Source organism: Euleptes europaea, chromosome 14, assembly GCF_029931775.1.
Source record: "Euleptes europaea isolate rEulEur1 chromosome 14, rEulEur1.hap1, whole genome shotgun sequence".
NCBI lineage: Eukaryota > Metazoa > Chordata > Lepidosauria > Squamata > Sphaerodactylidae > Euleptes > Euleptes europaea.
The window spans coordinates 45592536-45617600 of NC_079325.1; the positions used below are offsets into that span (position 1 = coordinate 45592536).

The following is a 25065-nucleotide window of genomic DNA, read 5'->3' on the forward strand; positions in this document are numbered from 1 at the left end:
TGAGGGTGGAGCCTGAGGAGGTTGTGGTATGAGGAGGGGAGGGACTTCAATGGGGTGTAATGCCATAGAGTCCACCTTCCAAAGTAGCTATTTTCTCAAGGTGAACTGGAGATCCGTTGTAATAGAGGGAGATATCCAGGCCTCACCTGGGGGTTGGCGACCCTACCTGCTGCATCTCAGACCTGGTCTACCCCTGTAGAAGAAAAAAGTGGGAGAATGCTGAAGTAGTTGATGATGTGACCGTACCACTTCAGATAGCAGGCAGAGGAATAGTGATTTTGTGTTCTGTGTTTAAAAGAAAAGACTTTACAATATTTACTCAGCAGAAAAAAAGTCTGGCCTAAAACCTCCCCCACCACATGCTAATTTGTGGTGACCTCTGGTGGTGGGGTTTTCAAGGCAAGAGACATTCAGATGTGGCTTGCCATTGCTTGCCTCTGCGTCATGCTCCTGTTTTTCCTTGGAGGTCCCCCATCCAAATTCTTGCCAGGGTGAACCCTGCTAAGCTTCTGAGATCTGACAGTGATGAGATCAGGCTAACTTGGGCTATCCAGGCCAGGGCTACCAAATCTGCTTACAACAGATTAAAAGGACACAAGAAGCATGCAGGGTAGAAATGCTTCATATGCAAAAGGGCCCATGTTTTCCTCTCAGTATCTTCAGTTAAAAAGCTCTCAGCTAGCAGGTGTTGGGAAAGACCTCTTTTTTGCCTGATATCTGGCATACGAACCTAAGAACATAAAAAAGGCCATGCTGGATCAGACCAAGGCCCATCAAGTCCAGCAGTCTGTTCACACAGTGGCCACTCTCTCCATACCATGCATAATTTAATAGACCTCTATCATGTCTTCCCTTAACCACCAGCCGCCAACCAAACAATATTGTATGAGATGGACCAACAATTTGACTTGGCAACTTCATGCCTGTTCTTCTTTCAGCCTTTCATGGGAGACAACTACTGTGACTCCAGCAACAACAAAGCCTTTTGCAACTACGACGGCGGAGACTGCTGTGCTTCGACAGTCAAGACTAAAAAGGTAAGCTGCTATTCCTCTGGTTCTGTTGAAACCCATTGCCGGTTGCTGTTGTACAGGCACACATTGCTGTGGAGAAGTTCCTTCCTCCATGTGGGAATCTGATTTGTTTGGTAAGAAGGTCTCTCAAAGAAGTGGAATTACTGTCCTGTGGAGCATAGGCTTTTGATATTTAGCCTCTGCTGTGGGCTCACCAGGGTCAGAATCTGCCACAAGTTCATTAGAAGAAGAGTTGGTTTTTATACCCTGATTTTCTCTTCCTTTTAAGGAGTGTAATAACGGTTTACAATCACATTCCCTTCCTCTCTGCTCGACAGACACCCTGTGAGGTAGGTGAGGCAGAGAGAGAGTTCGGAGAGAGCTGTGACTAGCCCAAGGTCACCCAGCAGGCTTCATGTGTAGGAGTGGGGAAACCAACCCGGTCCACCAGATTAGAGTCCGTTGCTCATGTGGAGGAGTAGAGAATCAACACCGGTTCACCAGATTAGAGTCCAGTGCTCATAACCAGTGCTCACAAGGTGTCTGTTGTGGGGAGGGGAAGGGAAGGTGATTGTAAGCTGGCTTCATTCTTCCTTAAGTGGTAGAGAAAGATGGCATATAAAAGCCAACTCTTGTTCTTCTTCTTCTGAGTATTTATTTATTTATTTTCATTTATAGTCTGCCTTTCACTGGGACTCAAGGTGGATTACAAATTTAATAGAAATATTCAGTCAATCAGTAAGTCAGTAACAAAAGATAACATCTGAATGATAACAGCTTTTGAATCTAGCAGCAGTTTCCTGGAAACGAGGGGCCATTTAGCCCTTTGTCAGCATAAGCCCTCGTCATGTGGAACCGGAGGGGAAGAGACAGTGGGAACACACTTAGTTGGTAGGGTAAGGTTTCCCTACCATTGCCCAGTGGAAACCACGAGGACGTGGTGTACCTACTAAAGCTGCCTCCATAACCAGACTCATAGCTGTTAAGAGAGTCATAGTTACCGCTGCCAGCTTCATATATTTTCTCCTCCCTCTGTTCTAGAAGATGGAAAGTTAGGAGAAACCCTTGTAAAGGTCTGAAGTTATTTTAAACAATGAAATGTACCAAGCATTAGGCGTTTAGTGTTCTGCAAGCCCTTTTGGCATGTTCCCTGGCTATTCTACAGTTGATCATCTTAGTGCTCAAAATTATGGTCCAAGTAAAATTAAAATACTAGCAGTGAGTGTGGGATATGAACAAATTTGGGGAGTGAAACTAATGAATGATGACCCACACATATGTGCATGTAGGAATCCCTTTCCTGATACTCCCTAACACAGAATTTGCTATTTTCACCTTTTCTATACATTTTCCTTAGCTGCCATGACCCCCACCCCAGATCTCTTGCCTGGTCAGTTACGGAAATAGTGCTGACTGAATGCTTGGGTGCTTCCACTGCTTATATCCCTCTGTTGCAAGAACGATTCATTTACTTCCTCTTATTTAGATGAGTACAGTCAAATGTGCTTGGTGGTGTTGGTGTACTTCTAACCTGCTCAAGCCCAAGGGAGTTTATGGTAATCAGGAAGAGGATATTTGGATCAGGAAAATGGTTTCCTTCCTCCTCATGCAACTTATTTCATATTCTTGTTCAAATTGCCTGCTATAATTCTCATCCTCTTTTATTCTAAGCATGTGTTGAAGAATGCACCGTTTACAGCTAGCATGGCTGCCAGCACAAGGCTGGCAAGCAGCAGGAGACTCACAGGGAGGCATTGGGGCCCTTGCAGGTAGGGTTGCCAGGTCCCCCCTTGCCATCAGCAGGAGCTTCGGGGGCGGGGTTGATTTGTGAGCGCACAGCGCATGCACACAATACTGTCTTTTCTGGGATAAACCCCAGAAGTGACAGGGATGCTCTAGCATGTCCCTCAAAAAAACTCCATGGAAACCATAGATTTTCGGAGGAAAGTGCTAGAGCATCCCTGACAAACCCGAAAGTAACAGGGACACTAGCATATTCCTCAAAAAAACTCTATGGTTTCCATAGAATTTCTATATGGTTTCCATAGAGTTTTCTGAGGGACATGCTAGAGCATCCCTATCTCTTCCGGGTTTACCTCAGAAGGGACATTATTGGGCCATGCCATGCAGCGTGTGTGTGGGGATTCCCCCCCCTTTAGCTCTGGACTGTTTCCTCCACCAGCCAGCTGAAGGGCAGCGGGCAGGCCTGTTAATGGTGGCAACTGCCCACCATTTACAGGCACCTGGCAACCCTACTTACAGGTGATGTGATTACATTGCTGGCGACATGCTGACCTCACTTCCTGTGTGACCAGAAGTTATACTGGTGCATCATTGGGAATGCTTTATCACTCATGCATAACTCTATGGTTTAAACATAGAGATTTGCCCAAATCCTAGAGCACCCCCCGGTGACATGCCGACATCACTTAACAGTTGCACAGGAAGTAACATCAACCCCCCCCCCCCCGTTGTCACCTTTATGATTCTCCTGCCGCCCATCTGAGTGGTGCCAGGAAGTACCTGCTGGGGCAGAGGATCCCCACCTCCAGCAGGAACCTGGGAGGCCTTCAGCTATACCTTCAACTAAGCTCCTTTTGTTTTCATTTTGGAGCACATTTTATTCTAGGTTACATCTTATTCCATATAAATTCTGCAAGTCTGTTTGTCCATTTGTTTGCCATACCCTTAGCTGGCTTTCCACCATCATTGCTGGAACGGATTAAGAGAGACAGAATTCAGCAGTTTCAGTAGTGACATTGTAACAGTGCGCCTCCCGTCCCCCAAATAAGTTTTGGTTTATTCCTCTTTTCTATTTGTCTCTTCTTTTTTCTACAATACATTCCTAATTCAAAGCATACAGCTCTGTATTTTTTTAATGCTTTAGATAACTTTACTCTGTAGCTTAGAGGACCTCACAGGTACCTGCATGATTTCTTATTCATATGCGCTGCCATGGGATACTTGGGCCCAGCCCTGTTAGATATTTTCCTGTCTGAGACCCTTGAGTGGAAACCAGATTCTTGTCATACTTTCTCCCATCCAGCCCCCCACCCTTTAAAGAGCTTTATGAGTGGAATGTAAAAGGAGATATTCCAAAGGGGAAAATGATGAAAGGAGAGCGAAAGAGGCCAGTCTGGGTGGGGTGGGGGAGGAGGGGGGCTGTCTGCATTAAAAAAATTCTCCACGTACCGTTTCATTCCAGCACAACGTTGGCACCTACTTGAAAAGGGGCAATGTTAAAACTCAGCTTGGGCAGACCAAGAATTGCAAGATAGATGCAGGTGAAGAAGAGACCCCCCCTTTTTTTAGCATGCAAAGATGAGAGGAAACATAGTGACTGCATCCACACACCATTGGGTATTGCATGATCATTGAGCAATAGCAATCATTTGCAGTTGGATTTCTTTGTCTACACATCAAAGCACAGTTGCAAAGGATTTTTTTTTAAAAAAACAATATTAATAAAAATGGACAGTCAACGATAAATATATACATTAACAAAAAACAAATAGTCTTATAATCACATAGTCACTTAAAATACTTTACAACTCTGCATCAGTAACCCCTTTTTGCTTAACCAAAATGATATCTGATTATAAAATGGACATTTCCATTCTTTGAATCGTTCTTGTCCATAAAAGGTCTTCACTATTAATAATGTATTATTATTAATAATGCACTATTATTAATGTAGTGGTTAAGAGCAGTGGTTTGGAGCAGTGGACTCTGATCTGGAAAAAGGTGACTGCACCAAACACATGTTTGCAAACACTTATGTTTAGGGTTGTGCATATCGATAAACCCAAACAGATAATAAACCTGAAATTAGCTGTTTCGGCAATATTTGGGTTTCGGTTTTACCGAATGCCAAAACCTGGGAATCTTCCCGAATCCAAACAGGCAATTATTCGGCTTTTTTCAGCTTTGGCTTTTCCCAGGCTTTTCCCTATGGGGATTTCAATTAGCTCTGGGGAGGCATTTTTGGAGGGAGAGTAACCAAATTCACAGTGTAGCTTCAAGTCACTCTTCTTGCAGGAACCCCAAAGTTTGGTAAAGTTTGGGTGAGGGGGTCCAGTTTTATGGGGTCCTGAAGTGGTTGCCCACCCTGTGGAGGAGGGGGTCAACCCCTTCTGGACCCCATAAAATTGGACTCCCTGACCCAAACTTTACCAAAATGTGGGGTTCCTGCAAGAAGAGTCCCTTGAAGGTAATCTGTGAATTTGGTGACTCTACCTTCAAAAATGCCGCCCCCCCCCCCGGGGTAATTTTAAAAGTACTTACTTTTCACAGTCTGTAATGGTTGCATCCGTACCCAAGAGTTGTGGGAAAACTCAGTTTCCCATAAATGCTTGCAATGGGCCTGCACAATTATGCTGGCCCATTGCAAGCATTCATGGGAAACTGAGTTTCCCCACGATTTTTTGGAGACTTTTCAGACTATGAAAAGTAAGTACTTTCAAAATTCTCCCCCAGGGTCATTGTTCAAGGAAGAGTCACCAAATTCGCAGTGTAGCTGCAAGGGCCTCTCCTTGCATGAACCCCAAAGTTTGGTAATGTTTGGGTTAGGAGATCCAATTTTATGGGGTCCCAAATGAGTCGACCCCCTAATGCTTCTCTATGGAGGAGAGCAGCAACCCCTTCAGGACCCCATAAAATTGGACCCCCTGACCCAAACTTCACCAATCTCCGGGGTTCATGCAAGAAGAGTCCCTTGAAACTACCCTGAAAATTTGGGAAGTCTTCTTCCAAAAATGCCCCCACAGGAGCTTCAAAAAAATCCATAGACTATAATAGACCCAATTTTTTTCAGGAAACCCGGATATAAAGCCAAATACCATATTTACTGATATGGGTATGCGGCTGATTTCAGGTTTACCTTGGAAAAAAATCAGGCCCAATAAACCCAAACCTGAAATTTACTGGGTTTTTTTTCACAATCCTACTTCTTTTATGCAGATTTTCTCATCAGGGATTTGTGGTTTTATGAAATGACCATGTGATCTCTTGGTGGAGATTGCAGAGTACCTTGGAACTTGGGTTGATCATATAGGCTTTGGTCTGATATTTCTTTTCCTGTTATCTTTAGGGACAATTTCAAATTTCTCATCAGTGTTTTTTTGGCTTGACATTCCCCCATTTTGACTATGGGCAAAAATGCACGGTCACTTACTGCGGTTTCTGCCCAGTTTCCTCCCTGTTTATTCCCAGTTTCACCCAGGATCAAATCCTTGCAAACGAACGGCACTTGATTTGCTGCTGGCTGAGCGATGTGTCGACCCAAAACAAACCCAGATTTGCTATCGAGGAGCCAAACCGTTATCCCTGGCTCGTCTCACATAAACACGAGCCGAATCTTCCCACTTCACAATGGCCTGCCCGCCTCCAAACCCCTCCCCTCGCAACCCAACCGCCTTGTTTGAGATTTTTTCCCTGATATACTACAACATGGAAATATTGAGAAAATGTTTTGATTAAAAATTACCCCAACGTTGTGTTGATTGGGACAGTGCTTGCTTGCAAAGTGTGGAAAAAGGCATGATTTCATTGATAATGGCTGGTATGTTGAGAAAGTTCAACTTTCCTGGAAGCGGGGCGTGGACACCAGAGCAGTTACTCTCCTGCTTGCCAAATTTTCCTACTCTCATACCACTGCCCATTATTCGACATTCCGGCATGCTCGTGACCAATCACCAGGGGGAGGGGGCGTTGCTGAACGACCAGGAAGTACGTGGCTCCCGCGTTTTCTGTTTGCTTGGACGGGGCAGCTCACGGTTTCGCCACGGATCAACAAGGGTCATGCGTACAGATTCTCCCCCGGCCTGGGTTCATTAAACCTGGCTGGAACGGGGAGGAAACTGGGCAGAAACCGCAGTAAGTGACTGTGCATTTTTGCCCTATGTTTCTCCTTCATACAGATTGAACCTGTGATGCTTTATTTTTGCACCCCGTTTTCCTTGTAAATTATCTTTTTCAATATTACTTGTGAATCCAATCAGCATTCTGCATAATATGTGAATTGTATGTATAAATATTATGCAAGCAAACATACAAAACAAACACTAAAAAGTTGGTCTGAAATAATTAACAAAAATATAAACAAATATCAAATACAACAAAACGGAATATTTGCTCATCTCTACACATCTTGCTTTTGCTGGACTAAATCTTCACAATTCTTTCAAGCATTCCTATTTCAAGCCTCCTGACTGATGAAGTTTCCAAGAATGAAAAGTATTCAATCTTGGAATTGGTACTTTTGTTTATTCAGCTCCAAATGGCTTTTGCAGTTTATGCCAGTTTTATCTCTTAATTGATGTATGTTCAGTGGGTTGTCCACTATAATGTCTAAATCATTTTTGGATGCTCTGTGGCCTGGTTATCTCTATCTCTGGAGAGCCAGTGTGGTATAGTGGTTGGGAGTGGCGGACTCTAATCTGGAGAACCAGGTTTAATCCCCCATTCCTCCACATGAAGCTTGCAGGGTGACCTTGGGCCAGTCACAGTTCTCTGTGAACTCTCAGTCCACACAGAGGCAGGCAATGGCAAACCACTTCTTAGCATCTCTTTGCCTTGAAAACCCTACAAGATTGCCATAAGTCAGCTGTGACTTGGCAGCACACACACACACATATCTATTTATCTATCTGTCTGTCTGTCTGTCTGTCTGTCTGTCTGCCTGCCTGCCTGCCTGCCTATCATCTGTCTATCTATCATCTGTTTGTCTATCTAACTTAGGGTTGCCAGGTCCCTCTCCACTACTGGCGGGAGGTTTTTGGGGTGGAGCCTGAGAAGGATGGGGTTTGGGGAGGGGAGGGACTTCAATGCCATAGATGCCAATTGTCAAAGCGGCCATTTTCTCCAGGTGGACTGATCTCTATCGGCTGGAGATCAGTTGTAATAGCGGGAGAGCTCCAGCTAGTACCTGGACGTTGGCATCTATCTATCTATCTATCTATCTATCTATCTATCTATCTATCTATCTATCTATCTATCTATCTATCTATCTATCTATCTATCTATCTGATTCTTCTTTCCTATGAATGGTTTCAAGGCTCAAGATCCACCCACCAACGCTGAACCAGGCAGGCTTTGTTGCTGTTTAGGAAGGGACAGGATGGCGGTTGTGCTGAGCCAGCCGGAGGAGGGAACGTGTTAATCTGCTGAGCTGCTTGCCCTGCAGCTGACCCAGGAGCGCCTTTGAGGCTCAACAAAGACCATTCCATCCAGCCTTCCCAGTCAATGGCAGGGAGCAAGGCCTTCTGCCAGAGATCTAGAGGGGATAAGGTCCCCTCCATTAAGGGCAAACAAAAATCCTATTTCCTTTTAATGTCTGTGACCCCTTGACCCAGCCCAGATTCCCAGAGCTGCCACCGCTTGAATGCTTATGAAGCTTTTCGCTGTCTTATTTTAAGGGAAGACAAATGCTTTAGAAAGGGAACACCACATTGTTAAATTGAGCAAGCAATTGGCCGTGTGCATGGTGGAGGGGGATAACCGCACACTGTGGCCAATGGCACAAGCAGACATCTTTGCAGGGATCTCAAGATGATGCACAAATGAGCTTTAGGCGTTCATTCTTTTCCGAGCAGGGAGGTAGCCAGCTGCCAGCAAGGCCAAACTGACTTCATCCAGGGAGGCCAGAATCTTCATGCAATTGCCATGTTTCTCAAATCTCCCTTGCTGGTCTTGTTGCTATTGTCTGGAGTCTCTTGAGACTTTTCTTCATTAAAAAAATTAAAAATTGGAAAGGTATATTTATGTTTAAAAAAAACAAAGCAAATGTACCCCACTTTTCTCTGTACCACAGGACTCAAACTACATAAAACTCAACACATTCACCAATTTAAAGGCACAATACATAAAAAAATACATAAAAAAATAAAAGAAATACATACTTCTTAAAACTTAGCCCGTTGATTATTAGGGTTGTCAGGTCCCTCTTCGCCACTGGCGGGGGTTTTGGGGGGGCGGAGCCTGAGGAGAGCGGGGTTTGGGGAGAGACTTCAATGCCATAGAGTCCAATTGCCAAAGCATCCATTTTCTCCAGGTGAACTGATCTCTATCGGCTGGAGATCAGCTGTAATAGTAGGAGATCTCCAGCTAGTACTGGAGGTTGGTGACCCTATTGATTACCCAATAGCAAAGCTGTGTTTTCATCAGAGATCGCCCAAAGCACTTCAGCCTTTACATAATTTTCAAAACCTGCTCTATAAAATGGTAGCAGCCAGTGAAGAAGTAGTGGTTTTTATACCCCCATTTTCTCTACCTTTAAGGAGTCTCAAACTGGCTAACAATCACCTTCTTTCCCCCTACCCACAACAGACATCTTGTGAGATAGGTGGGACTGAGAGAGCTGGGAGAGAACTGTGACTAGCTTAAGGTCACCCAGCAGGCTTCATGTGGAGCAGCGGGAAAACAAACTTGGTTCTCCAGATTAGAGTCCACCGCTCCTAACCACTACACCACAATGGTTCTCATCCAAGCCAACAACCAAATCTGAGCCAGATGAACCGAGTAGATGAGTGGAGGTGCCATATGGGCTTATAAGGGGAAGAGATGATCCTGCTGATATGAGGCTCCCAGATCCTGAATGTCTGTACAGTTTAATACCTTGAAGGAAGAATCAAATTGGCTTACAATTCTTCTTCTTCCTTGCCCACAAAACACAATTCAATGGGTTTCTGTTGTCAGTGCTAGAATGTTTCCTTCCTTAAGCAAGGAACAGCCCACTAAAGTTGCCCCACTGCAAAATGGAAGGAGACCCTCTTCCTTGGTATTCTTTTTGGCAATCCAGTTATGAATCGCCTCTGCAGCATTAGAGCCCTTTGGGGGGGAGGGGGAACAGCCAACCAAACCCGTCCTTCTGATTGCAGAACCACACCAAACATACCATTTCAGCTGTCAGTCCTTCAGTCTTGGGGCCCTACCTCGCAAACTGGGACACGCCTTGGGAAAGAACGCAAACAGCACACATTCTGGAGAACCTGATGTTGTTTACTGGAAGCACAACCAGTCTGCAAGTCCCCCCCCCCCGTTTTTTTTCCAGAGACAAAAAAAAAAAAAAGGAGTGGGTGTGAATACTTGAACAGTAAAACTGACAATATTACATCACTCCGGTAATAGCACGGATAGCACCCAAAATAGTTTTGTGGTTGCCCAGAGAATCCTCGTCTGCTTTGGCAACCACCACATGTAACCCGAAGGATTTTCAGCAAGGGCAGGAGATATTTCTAACAGGAACGAAGCACATTCTGTAGTGCTTCCAAAAGAAAAGGGAGGGAAGGTGAGTGCAAGCGTAGTGTGGTGGTTAAGAGTGGTGGTTTGGAGCGGTGAACCAGGTTTGATTCCTCACTCCTCCTCATGAGCGGTGGATGCTAATCTGGTGAACCTGGTTGGTTTCCCCACTCCTGCACATCAAGCCAGCTGGGTGACCTTGGGCTAGTCACAGGTCTCTTAGAGCTCTCTCAGTCCCACCTATCTCACAGGGTGTCTGTTGTGGGAGGGGAGGGGAAGGTGATTGTAAGCTGGTTTGATTCTACCTTAAGTGGTAGAGAAAGTTGGCATATAAAAACCAACTCTTTTTCTTCTTCCAACCTATCTACTTCCCCCCCCCCCCAGTGTAATATCATGATCATCTCCATAGCTATATAGGTAGGATCATGAATGGGTGTCGTGCTTTAGAGAGGAAAATAAGGCAGCACTTTTCTCTGAGGGACTGGCGATATAAAAATTAGCAGGGGAAATGACAAAGGGAAGGGGAGTTGAGGACAGGGATAAACAATCCACAATAGTTTCCACTACACCTACTTATTTGTCATTTCATGGGCTGTGGTGGAAAGAGCCATCAGATCACAGCTGACTTATGGCAACCCCATAGGGTTTTCTAGGCAAGAGACTAACAGAGGTGATTTGCTATTGCCTGCCTGTGCATGGGCTGAGAGAGTTCTCAGAGAACTGTGACTGGCCTGAGGTCACCCAGCAGGCTTCATGTGGAGGAGTGGGGAATTGAACCCAGTTCTTCGAATTCGAGTCTGCCGCTCAAACCACTGCATTGCTCTGGCTCATCATTGCATTAGGTTGGGCAAAATGCTTCAAGGCAAAGGTGTTCTGGGATGAAACGCCAGACATAAGAGGTAGCAAGGAAAAGGTGCAAAATCATTTGAGGTAGACCTTTAGATGACTCACACAGCCCATTTCTGAGGTGGGGGGCTGAAAGTGGTCTGGAGGCAGCGTGATCCTGCCACCAGCATAAGTGGCCTCTTATCATGGAATAAGAGACAAGCTAGCGGAGGGGCAGTTCTGTTGGCGCTTGGGTGCCACACAGCTGCACACCTCTCCTCCAACACCGCAGCCTCTCCTGGAGCTAAATCCTGGAAGCGATATGCAGCGCTGGCATGGGGGGGGGGCAGGCATTCCCGAAGCGGAGCTGACAGTAGTCATAAGAACATAAGAAAGGCCATGCTGGATCAGACCATGGTCCATAAAGTCCAGCAGTCTATTCACACAGTGGCCAACCAGGTGCCTCTAGGAAGCCCACAAACAAGACGACTGCAGGAGCACTGTCCTGCCTGTGTTCCAAAGTGCCTAATATAATAGGCATGCTCCTCTGATCCTGGAGAGAATAGGTATGCATCATGACTAGTATCCACTTTGACTAGTAGCCATGAGTAGCCCTCTCCTCCATGCACATGTCCACTCCCCTCTTAAAGCCTTCCTAGTTTGCAGCCACCACCACATCCTGGAGCAGGATGTTACTCTGACCTGCAGTAGCTCTCCAGGGTCTCAGGGTATTTCACATCACTGACTACCTGATCCTTTACTACCTGATCCTTTAAATGGAGATGCTAGGGATTGAACTTGGGACCATCTGCATACAAAGCAAGTGCTCTACCACTGAGCCACAGCCCCTATCTGTTGAGGTTATCTAACATAGGTAGATAACAATGAGATAGGTAGGCATATGGTTTATTGAGGCATAAGTAATGGTTTAAAATGCATGTACGATGAGTGAAATTTGAGTGCATGTAAACAGAACATGGCACAGAGGTTCGATATGTATATCCTTCATCTTAAAAGTGCTCCATCGAGCAGAGAAATATTCCCACTGGATTCCAAGAGGCTATAAACTGCCCTCTAAGCTCCTCCCGCTTTGCTTTCATGGTTTTGCGTGTGAGTGCAGAATATCCTCCCATCTGTTTCTGTTGCAAGGGTTGCTCAAAGAGAACAGAGCGGAACAATCTGATGGTCTCCGGTGATAACCACCCTCCTGTCTCTCTGTTTCTTATGTAAATACAGGCAGACAGACACATAGAAACACACACTAGGGATGACTATGAATTGCTCATCCCTGTGGTTTCCGCCTGCACCTCCCACAAAATCCCCATCCCAATTGCCACTTCTCCCTTTTCCAAATGGAACCCGCGATTTTTTATTTTGCACCATTTCCTGTTTGCTCACACCAGACCTTTCCCATAAAATCTTTCAGTATTATTTGTGCATCAGGAAATCAGCATCATATGCCAGTTATACGTGTAAATGGCATATATTGTACATTAAAATACCCAATGGTGTGCATATAAAAATGATGCCAACATGCCTATGCAAACAAACAAATCCACAAAACCAGGAGTGAAATAAAAGTGAGAACCAAAACCACAGACCCAAGCATAAACCAGCGATATAAAAAGAAACAAAATAGGGAGCAATCACTCATTCCTATCACTCTTCCAGGGCTTTACATGCTTGAGTTCAAGGTTTGCTTTAAAGTGGTATGCCCTATGTGACAGCCATAAATATGTTTGTACCGAGTGACCTCTGTTTGTTTTCCTAGCCATGGTTTTTGTACTGATAATTGTTTTATTTTTTTAAACCAAACTGGAGGGGCGGGGGGAACGGGGACATGTAATGCACAGGCTTCTCAATAGCACAAGATACTCCCAGCAAGACAAAAAGAGGTTGCAGGATTTTGTATGAGTACCAGGTCACCAACGACCTCAGCTTCACAATTTTCAGACTGCCACCAGTTTATCTATAGGGCACCTGTTGTTTTCACACTGCCACCAGTTTATCTATAGGGCACCTGTCATCTCTGTAAAGGTGAAATGTGCCATCAAGTCACAGCCATCTTATGGCAACCCCATCAAGGATTTTAAGGCAATTGATGAGTCGAGGTGTCATTGTCTCCCATCCAAGTATAATGGTCAACCCTGCTTCCATGCTCTGACGGTGCAGCGGTTCTTCTCGTCGAAGCCGATCCCGTCGTCAGAGCCGATCCTCGTGTCGGAGCCGTTCGTCTCATCGGAGCCAATCCTATCATTGAAGCCGATCCGTTCATCGTCGGCACCGATCTACTTCTCACCGCTCCCAATCTCACCAGTCTTCATCCAAACAGTTAATCTCCGGACATAGCCGTTCACTTCGCTCACATGGTCCAGATGTTCACACTCGTCGTTCATCATCCAAGCAGTTAATCACCGGACATAGCCGTTCACTTCGTTCATGCAGTCCTATCATTCGGAGGCACCGTTCCTCCTCTAGGAGCCGGTCTCCCTCCCGTCGGCGCCGGGATGTTTCTTGACGCCGATACCCGACTCCCTTAGTTTACTCGGGTTCTTCAGTTGACCGTCGTCGTCACTGTCGCTCCCGTTCACGTTCGCCTTCCAGAGGCTCTCGTCGGCGTCGACACACGCCGTCTCGCTATCCTGATGACCGATCCAAAGATTCCGTCCGTCCAAGGCAAGCGCTGCTTCGCAAGCCTCCTCTATCCAGGTGTCCTTCCATGTCAAGGGACACTGATCATTCCGAGTATGACGCCTCCTTCTCTCCTGGTTCGGATGAGGATGAGGAATCCTGCGCTTCAGTTCCCTCACCCGAGGACACTATCGGGGACTCTAAACCGGTTTCTCCTATGGGAGATGTTCGCTTATACGCGGAACAACTAATTCGCATGGCGAAGGCTCTTAAAATTGATTTTAAACCGGAGGATTCCGGTCTGATAGATGATATTATGGATATCCTCCATAGCCCTGATGTAGGCCCTGTGGCCCTCCCCATGATAAAAAGCATTCTCGAGGTGGTCCGTACCAACTGGGCTAAGCCTGCCTCAGTCCCCTCATCCACCAAAAGAGTAGAGAATCTCTATAAGATTTGCAGGGAAGGTGGAGAGTTCCTTTATCAGCACCCCCACCTAATTCCGTCATAGTGGAGGCCTTGCCTGGTAAATATAGGTCAGGAGCACATTCCTCTCCACAGGATAGAGAGGGTCATAAACTGGATACCCTTGCTAGAAAAAATTACACTTCTAGTGCGGTAGGCCTTCGCATTTCCAACTTCCTTACTGTCATGGCCAGATATCAATACTCCCTTTGGGATGGTGTATCCCCTCAAATTTCTGTCCTTCCTGATGACCAGCATCCTTCGGCGGTAGCCATTCAGTCAGAAGGCATGTCTTTAGCAAGACAGCAGCTCACGGTGGCACGCCACATGGCGGATTCGTCCAGTAAAGCCATTGTGTCCGCTATAGTTATTCGCAGACACACTTGGCTACGTCAATCTGCACTCCCCTATGATATTAGATCACGTATCGAGGACCTTACATTTGAAGGGACATCCTTATTCAGTGACCAAACGGATACCTTCCTGGATTGCTTGAAAAAGAATAAAACAAATGCAAAATCCCTAGGGATTACCCCTCAGGCGCCCGACTTTAAGTGGCGTTACTTTGGCCTGCAAGCCAACCAGCCTTCCCACCCATACCATTTTCAGGGTTCTTTTACACAACCGTCATTTCACCCATCCTTTCCTCGCCCTCAAAATGAAAGGAAGTTCCAAAACAAACCTAGGGTCCGCAAAGGCCCCAGAGGGTCTCCGGCCCGTTTTAACAAGCCAAAACAGACATGACTAGATGTGTCCATTTGTTTTCTTGATCGCCTGTCTGCTTTCTTCCATGCTTGTTTTTCGATTACCAACGATGCCTGGGTTCTGAAAATAATAAATGTCGGTTACTTCATAGAGTTTGATATGTTACCTCCATATAGGCGGTTGGGCCACTCTCCAACACTGGCCCCTGACCTACTTGTACAAAAGGTTGACAGTCTCCTCTCCAAGGGGGCTATTGCAGAGGTTCCATCTTCCAACCAAAATCGCGGGTTTTACTCCCGCTTTTTTCTTGTGGATAAAAAGGGGGGAAGCACCCTATCCTGGATCTCCAGGACCTTAATGCCTTTATTAGGACCAGAAAATTCCATATGCTCTCGCTCCCGGAAGTGCTTCCCCTTCTGGACAGGCATATGTGGTTCATAGTGTTAGATCTCCGCGATGCTTGCTTCCACATCGCGATTCACACAGAGTGTCGCCAATACCTGAGATTTGAATGAACAGGAAATGTTACCAGTACAATGTGTTACCATTCGGGTTGTCTACGGCCCCCAGGACCTTTACAAAGTGCCTTGCGGTTGTGGTAGCTCACCTTGCCCTGAAGTGTTGTGTAATATTTCCCTACCTCGGCGATTGGTTAATCGTGGGTCCATCTCAGTCGGAGTTGGCCACACAAGTTGATTTAGTCCTTTCAGTCCTTAACAACTTGGGTCTTTTAGTTAATTTTTCCAAGTCCAAACTTGTCCCTGCACAAGTGCAGACCTTCATTGGAGCGCGTTTGAATGCTGAGCAAGCCAGGGCCTTCCTCCCTGTACAAAGAGGTCGTGCCATTCAAAAACTGGTGGCTAGGTTCACTAGGAAACATTTTTGAACAGCCTATCATATACAACAGTTGTTAGGCCTCATGGCCTCTACCACAGCTGTGGTAGAGTATGCATGCGTCCGTATGCGCCCGCTCCAAAATTGGTTCCTCCGGGCATTTAGGCTCAATGTAGATCCCCAGCACAAATGCCTATCTATCCCCAGATACATCATTTCTTCCCTACAGTGGTGGGCACATTATGTCAATATCCTCTCAGGCATCCCCTTTCATCATCCATCTCCTGAGCAGCACCTGTGCACAGATGCTTCCCTTTCTGGATGGGGGGCTCATTGTGGTAACCTTACGTCATGGGGTACATCGTCGCACCTAGAATCCCAGTTGCACATAAATTTATTGGAACTTCGTGCCATCCGTCTCGCTCTGTCTTCATTCACAGGGCACCTGGAAGGACATCACATTCAGATCGCTACAGACAGCTCCACCGCCCAGTATTATATAAACAAGCAGGGCGGCACAGGGTCCGTTTCGCTCTCTAAAGAGGCCAGCGACATTTGGGAATGGGCCATAACTCACGATGCTACTCTCGTAGCGATTCACATCGCAGGCAAGAGCAACACGTTAGCAGACGCTCTGAGTCGCCTTCCCAATCAAACGCACTAGCTCACCTTAAGCAACGACTGTCTCCACCAAATATTCCGACAGTGGGGTTACCCGCAAATAGACCTCTTTGCCACACACCTCAACTCCGTGTGTCACAGGTTTTATTCGAGGGCGGGAGCCAGCCCGGGCTCTCTGGGGGATGCCTTTCAAGCAACTTGGAACGGGGCTCTCTTTTATCTCTTTCCCCCATTCCTTTTACTTCACAAGGTCCTGGCCAAATTGAACCCCGACAAGACAGATGCCATCATTGTCACTCCGTTTTGACCTACAACTTGCTGCCTGGAGGGTGCGGCCCCAGGGCAGTGGTCTGACAGGGTAGCTAAGGTTTTACTACACTCTTTGAAGTCCTCCACATGGTGGTCCTATGACGCTAAATGGAGACATTTTTCTAATCGGGTTAAGGTCAAAGATGTTTCACCAATTACTTGCCCACTATCTTCTGTGTTTGATTATCTGTTAACACTCAAATATGAAGATTTATCTAATTCATCCATTAAAGTTTATTTAGCCGCTATTTCGGCTTTTCATCCGGATATCAACTCCTTTTCAGTTTTTTCTCATCCCCTTTCCAAAAGGTTTTTGAGAGGTCTCACTAATTTATATCCTCCCGTCACTCCTCCCATTCCTCAGTGGAGTCTCTCCTTAGTCCTCTCACAGCTCATGAGACCTCCGTTTGAGCCGTTCGCCACCTATGAACTGGCTCTACTTTCATTTAAGATGGCCTTTTTGGTCGCAATCACCTCGGCAAGGAGAGTAAGCGACTTACTGGCGCTCTCACATTCCCCTCCTTATACTAAGTTCCATCGGATAGGGTGGTACTGAAGCCAAAGATATCCTTTTTACCTAAGGTCCTATCGGCCTTCCACCTTACACAAGACATTGTCCTCCCTGTTTTTTCCCCTCACCCATCATCAGATGCTGATAGAGCGCTTCACTCCCTCGATGTCCAAAGAGCCCTCCTTTTTTACATTAAGAGGTCTCAGGACTTTTGTAAGGACAATAACCTTTTTGTTTGCTTTGGGGGACACCATAAAGGTCATTGTGCTTCTCCTCAAACTCTCTCGAGGTGGATCACATCAACCATTAAACTGGCCTATGATCTTGCTCACCAAGAATGCCCTCCTATGATTAGAGCACACTCTACCAGAGCGTATGCAGCTTCCATCACCTTTTCTTCCAAGATAGATCTCCGGGATATCTGTAAGGCTGCCACCTGGTCCACGCCCTCCACGTTTATGAAACACTACGCTATGGATGTGGACTCAGCGAGAGATGCAGCCGTGGGATGTGCCGTACTGCAGTCTTTATTTCGGTGACTGTCCCACACCCTCCGTCCTGGTAAGCGAGCTCGCTACTCTCCCAATGTGGGACTGCATAGAAGCCATGCAGATGAAAAACAGAGTTTCACTTACCTGTAACTGTTGTTCATCTGGTAGAACTTCTATGCAGGCACACATCCCTCCCTCCTTCCCCGCTGTGGACCTTTCCGCTAGACCAGTGGTTGGTTCTGTGGCGACAGGTTGGAGAACTGGAGGGAAGAGTGCTCCCTCCCCCTTGGCTCATGTGACCGGTGGACGGGAAGATTGCATGCCCCAAGGGGAGGGGGAGCACTCTCTCTAGATTTTGCTAGAAGCTGACAAATCTTATCCGTGGCTGGCCTGCGCCTGTGCAGTCCCCAATGTGTGCCTGCATAGAAGATCCACCAGATGAACAACAGTTACAGGTAAGTGAAACTCTGTTTTTCCCAGGATTCCTACTTAGCAATGCTACAAGAATCGGAAGGAAGGATGGGAGAAAAAAGAAGCCAGGGCCACAAGGCTCTTCTTCTATTTATGCTGCACTTTACGAATTGATGCGATTTTTATTCTAAGTCTGTGGGATTTGGCCTCTGTTTGTGGCTTTTCAAACTTTTATAAACTCCCTTTGACTCAATTGTCATGCTCCACTACAGCAGTCATAGGTGGCAGTGTCAGGAGATAAGTGCTGAGAATTCTTTCATGCATTTGCATGTACACAGCCCATTGCCAAGCACATAAGGATCTGCGAAACGGAGTAGCCAACCCAATGGGCCAGCACCTCAAATGCTTGGGGGGGGGGGAAGCTGCTGCCATTAGGGTTGCCAACCTCCAGGTACTAGCTGGCGATCTCCTGCTATTATAACTGCTCTTATGGGGTTTTTTTTTCTTTTTCTTTTTTTTCCTTTACTTTTTTCCTTTTCTTTCTTTCTTTCTTTCTTTCTTTCTTTCTTTCTTTCTTTCTTTCTTTCTTTCTTTCTTTCTTTCTTTCTTTCTTTCTTTCTTTCTTTCTTTCTTTCTTTCTTTCTTTCTTTCTGTCTTTCTTTTTGCATTCAAGTCAAAGCTGACTTACGGTGACCCAGTAGGGTTTTCAAAGCAAGTGATGTTCAGAAGTGGTTTGCTTCGGGCTTCGGGCTGTTTAGCTTGGAAAGAAGGTGGTTAAGGGGAGACATGATAGAGGTCTATAAAATTATCCATGGTATGGAGAGAGTGGACGGGGAGAAGCTTTTCTGCCTCTCATAATACTAGAACTCGGGGTCATTTGCTGAAGCTGGAGGGTGAGAGATTCCAAACAGATCAAAGGAAGTATTTCTTCACACAACACATAGTTAAATTGTGGAACTCCCTGCCCCAGGATGTGATGATGGCTGCCAACTTGGAACGCTTTAAGAGGGAAGTGGATATGTTCATGGAGGAGAGGACTATCCATGGCTACTAGTCAAAACAGATACTAGTCATGATGCACACCTATTCTCTCCAGGATCAGAGGAACATTCCTACTATATTAGGTGCTTTGGAACACAGGCAAGATAATGCTGCTGCAGTTGTCTTATTTGTGGGATTGCTAGAGGCACCTGGTTGGCCATTGTGTGAACAGACTGCTAGACTTTATGGACCATGGTCTGATCCAGCATGGCCTTACTTATGTTCTTATGTTCATTGCCTGCTTCTGTGTCACGACACTGGCATTCCTTGGAAGTCACCCATCCAAATACTTGCCAGGGCTGACCCTGCTTAGCTTCTGAGATCTGAGGAGATCAGGCTAGCCTGGGCCATCCAGGTCAGAATTACGTTCTTCTAACAGGTATTTTTTGTTCTAGCTGCTGCAGGATCTTGGCCTTGCTAGAGCTTTCAGTTCCCGCCACCCACCCATCTAACCAAGTACTGCCATGTTAAAATGTCTGTGAATCATCTCGGTCTCCGAGGGGCATCTGTAATTTGTTCTTTCCAAGCATCGCTTCCTATGTACATACTAGCTGGTCACAAGCATCTGTTTGTTGAGCTGACCTTGGGAGAGGGGGATTTCATTTCGGTGTTTGTTTTTCTTATTGGGGAATCTCCTTCCTCCAGTCTCGTCCTCTGCTGTCAGTGAACCCTCCAATATCTCATTATATTTCAAGGCACTTTGATCCCTCTCTTGTAAACCTCTGAGCGTATCCCAGTGTAACATTTTCCACTGTGGGAGGATGTCTGGAACTACCATTGCTGCTGAAGAACATGCATGGACAGTTTTCCTTTTTGGATGGAAAACCAGCATGGTTACAAAGGAACCAGCGTGCATCTTAATTCCTCCTCATGTTATGAAAAATATTCCTTCAGTGGAGGAATTTTGGCACTAGGGTCAAACTGAACATTCACTGATGGACTCTTTGGGTGCAGGGAGTGGAGAAGGATAGATGAACTACATCGTGGTGTAGTGGTTAAAAGCGGTGGTTTGGAGTAGTGGACTCTAATCTGGAGAACCGGGTTTGATTCCCCACTCCACCACTCATGTGGAGGAGTGGGGAATCAAACCCGGTTCTCCAGATGCTGGCTAATCTGGTGAACCGGGTTGGTTTCCCACTCCTACACATGAATCCAGCTGGGTGACCCTGGGCTAGTCACAGCTCTCTCAGCCCTACCTACCTCACAGGGTGTCTGTTGTGGGGAGGGGAAGGGAAGGTGATTGTAAGCTGGTTTGATTCTTCCTTAAGTGGTAGAGACAGTTGGCATATAAAACTCTTCTTCTTCTTCTTCTTCTTCTTCTTCTTCTTCTATCAATGTCAGTATTGCTTTCTATGACAAGCAGCAGCTCTCTCTAGGGTCTCAGGTAGAGGTCTTTCACACCACCTACTACTTGATCGCCTTGATCAGTGGTCTCAGCATGGCTCAGAGAGCCAGCGTAGTGTAGTAGTTAAGAGCGGTGGTTTGGAGTGGTGGACTCTGATCTGGAGAACTGGGTTTGATTCCCCACTTCTCCACATGAGTGGCAGAGGTTACTCTGGTGAACTGGATTTGTTTCCCTACTCCTACACGTGAAGCCAGCTGGGTGACCTTGGGCTAGTCACAGCCCTACCTACCTCACAGAATTTCCATTGTGGGGAGGGGAAGGGAAGATGATTGTAAGCCGGTTTGATACTTCCTTAAGTGGTAGAGAAAGTCAGCATATAAAAACCAACTCTTCTTCTTCAGTGTGTATAAGTCACATGGAAAAGCCCTCTTATTTGAAAGGGGCAGGTGTGTTCACAGCTTGGGGGTTCATATGTGGCAATGAAAAGCTCGCCTTCTCTTCTCAGAAAGGATCTTTGTAAAGCTGGGGAAGGTGCAAGAAAGGGCAACCAGAATGACCAAAGGTTGATAGCACATTCCTTAGTGAAAGGAAAGTTAACCTGTTTGGAGGTTAGTTAAGAAGAAAAAGTCAATTAAGGGGAGATATGATAGAGCTTTATAAAATTATGCATGGAGTGGGGAAAACGGAGGCAGCACTTTTCCTTCCTTTCTAGTCCTAGGAACTTGGAGGCCATCAATGAAGGAGATGGGCAGCAGGTTCAGGTCATACGAAGGGACATACTTCTACACATGACATATAATTAACTTGCGAGACACAACAACCGGGATGGCTTGTGCCTTTGTTCCCCGGCTTGAGAGCCTCTAAGGCATCTGGTTGATCTCTGTAGGAAACAAAATGCTGAATGAAATTCATGTTGCTGGGCTGTCACCTCACACCCCTGGGAGATTTGGAGATGGGGCACAGGGCAGAAATAACATTGCAAGTCAATTGATGTTCTGGAATCCTCCTCAAACTCTGTGGTATCACCATCGAATTTTGAAGGAATTCCAGAGTGTTGCCTGATGCACTGATGGCTCTTCTGGCTGAAAACCAGAAGTATCATGCAATGCCATTTCTGCCCTCCCCCTAGAGTTGCACAACCTCCAGGTAGTAGCTGGTGATCTCCTACTATTACAACTGATCTCCAGCCGATAGAGATCAGTTCCCCTGGAGAAAATGGCCACTTTGGCCACTGGACTCTAAGGCATTGAAGTCTCTCCCCTCCCTTAGCCCCACCCTCCTCAGGCTCCACCCCAAAAACTTCTCACCAGTAGCGAAGAGGGACCTGGCAACCCTACCTCCTCCATTAGTCCAAGTGTAAGGGATTGGTGAGTGGGCTACACCAGGGCTTCTTAAACTTTTTCCACTTGTGCCCCCTTTTTGCCCAAGAAATTTATACGTGACCCCGGGTATATAGGTATATAAAATAGGTATACAAATCAAACATTTACTGATAATAAATCATAAAGGAATTTATTTTTTAAAAAAATTCTTTGGTATACATATAATTTTACAATTTATTAAAAAAATTCCACGGCCCCCACATTTAGTTATGCAACCCCATATGCACCTTACCATTGGTCTTGTTACATTGCACAAAAAAATTTTTTTTGTACAAAGAGTGTATAAACTAATACAGTGATTGTTGTCACGATATATAGATCTTGTAGAGTCATTGACTTTGTATTTATTTGGAGCTGTGTGCTGATTATTTCCTTTACTTCCCAGTAACAGCACAGGTGTATTTTCTCTTGACCTGTACAAATAGCAAGTCTAAATGAAACATATGCTGGGCCTGATCCCGCCAGGCTATTTTTATGTTTTTAAAAGTCTGCTCAGCTCGGGGGCTCTAGATCCAGAGTTATCTATTTTGACATTCTGCCACTCCCTGACAGACACACTTCCCTAGTTGGGAAATCGACAGCGACCTGCCCTTCGTTTGCATAACGGGTGTAAAGAGAGTGGCATGTTATGTTGAGGAGGCAGGCAGGCACACGCATGGAGTGGGGAGGGACAGCGTGCGCAGCAGTGGGAACATGCATGCATGCAATGTGAAGCGCACATTCCCAGAAACCCCCATGACAAAACGTGTTGTGTCGAGGACAGACGGGAAGGGCTGACTACACGTTGTGGAGCTTTGAAGAAGAAGAAGAAAGCCCTAGAAGGAGGAAGCCAATGTGTCAGCAGGGAGTGAATCTGCACGATGCTCACAGAAAACATTAGAACAGGTTGTGGCGTTGTCCAGGAAGGGAGGGGAATTAGGTCATTAACTTGGTCTGCGCAGATGGGAAAGTCTCCTGGGAATTCACTCCAGGCACCAAATCCCCCCCTCCCCACTTGTCCCTGTTCTTCTCTTTATGTAAATTCCTGATGCAATCCACTGAAATTGACTTCCTTTTGCCAAAGTACTGCCGGAGGCGATTTCTTCAGCTCTTGTACTTCTTTGTTTTTAAAGAGACAGCCAGTTTCGGGAACTCGCTCGCTTCCTTTCCTTTCCACTTCTTTGCAAGACCTGAGCTGCAGTCTCTGAACAGAGTTCCGTTCTGCTGCAAAAAAGTAGTTCGTATAAGCTTTGTAGGTCACGAGCTGCTTTAGAAGCAGAACAACACTCTAGAAAAGAATAGGGACCTAGACCTGCTGTCCATCGTTAAAAGATGACAAACCCAAGTCAGCACAGATAACATTTGAGAAGGTAACCAGCATATCTTTAAACATTGGGAAATACGTTCATGATTAAAAAATCAAGTCATTTAATGATTTTAAGGCTACATCACATGATGTATTTTCACTTAGTTTTTTAAAAAAATAAAAATGGCTTTTGTCATAATCTGCTTTTTAACTCGCATATATATTATCTGCTTTAAGAATTAGATTATGAATATAAGAAGAGCCCTGCTGGATCAGACTAAAGGCCCATCTAGTTGTGTTTTCCATGTGTGTGTGTGAAGTGCCGTCAAGTTGCAGCCGACTTATGGCGACCCCTTTTGGGGTTTTCAGGGCAAGAGACTAACAGAGGTGGTTTGCCAGTGCCTTCCTCTGCACAGCAACCCTGGTATTCCTTGGAGGTCTCCCATCCAAATACTAACCAGGGCTGACCCTGCTTAGCTTCTGAGATCTGACAAGATCAGGCTAGCCTGGGCCATCCAGGTCATTGCCAACAATACCCCCACAAGACTCACCAGCAGGACATCAACACCAACTTTATTTCTGAACAGTTACTGTAAAAAATAAATAAATCCTAATATCCAGCGGTACCTTTCCTCCCACAATTTAAACCCATTATTGCGGGTCCTATCCTGCTCTCCTCTAAGTGACAGCCCTTCAAATACTTATAGAGAGAAATCATTCCCCCCTCAACCTCCTATTCTTTAGACTAAACATTCCCACATCTCTCAGCCTTTCCTTGTAGGGCTTGGTCTCCAGGCCCCTGATCATCCTCGTCGCTCTCCTCTGCATCCACTCGATTCTATCCACATCCTTTTTGAAGTGAGGCCTCCCGAACTGCACACAGATCTCCAGGTGAAGCCTGACCAATGCAGTGTACAGTGGAACTATGACATCTTGCTATTTGGATGTTATGCCTCTGTTGATGCAAGCCAAGCTTTTCTTGTCACTGCATCACACTGGCTGCTCATATTTAACTTATCGTCCACCTGTACCCCACGATCTTGTTCACACACACTGTGGCCCAGAAGTAGCATTCTTATATCCCACTCTCCCCAGCAAAACCGGGTTCAGAGCGGCTTATGATGAAATCGGAATAAATTAGATTCCCTTAGTACATTAAAACCTTTTGTATAAAAATAAACTACATTTTAATTTAAACAGCCCCATGAGTACCTGCAAACAATAGATCAGTCAAATCAGTATATAATGCATAAAATGGTGCTCCTCAGTGGAGTAATTGGGGCGAAGAGCCAACAAAGAGCAAGTTGCCGAGCAAGATCTCCCCATCTAATAATCCAACTAAATCAATCAATCAAATTTATTCATGTTGTGGTCACAGACCTTAACAATCCAACCCTAAAACATTCAACCCGCAGCATGTATTGATCCTAAATCCCAATAACATATTCTACAACACATTGAAATAAAAGAACAAAGACTCTCCCCCCACCCATTAAAATCATTTGCCTGCATATTGCTGACCATGTCAAGCCATTGAATTACCTATATCAGGCCTATTAAAACTTTTCCGTAGTTTAAACGCTGTAATGAAAAAAGAGGAGCAGAGAAGCCAGCACAGATTGACAAAACCGTAGCTATCCTCAACCATAAGCCTGGCAGAATAGCTCCATCTTTCAGGGCCCTGCAGATTTCCCTCAAGTCCTGCAGGGCCCTGACCTCATTTGTGAGGCAGTTCCAACAGGCAGGGGCCAGGGCAGTAAAGGCCCTGGCCCTGGTCGAGGACAGCTGGACACTCTTTGGGCTGGGGATAGGGTTGCCAACCTCCAGGTACTAGCTGGAGTTCTCCTGCTATTACAAGTGATCTCCAGCCGATAGAGATCAGTTCCTCTGGAGAAAAATGGCCACTTTGGCAATTGGACTTTATGGCATTGAAGCCCCTCCCCAAACCCCACCCTCCTC

At 45.9% G+C, this 25065-nt stretch overlaps 1 protein-coding gene across 1 annotated transcript in view; it reads left to right on the plus strand.

Moving 5' to 3' along the window:
- PAPPA (pappalysin 1) overlaps positions 1–25065 on the plus strand; it is a 328178-nt gene that overhangs the window by 298523 nt on the left and 4590 nt on the right. The window contains exon 21 of the mRNA XM_056860765.1: positions 939–1037. Within this exon, the coding sequence (XP_056716743.1) occupies positions 939–1037 (99 nt within the window). The remainder of the gene's footprint in view (positions 1–938; positions 1038–25065) is intronic.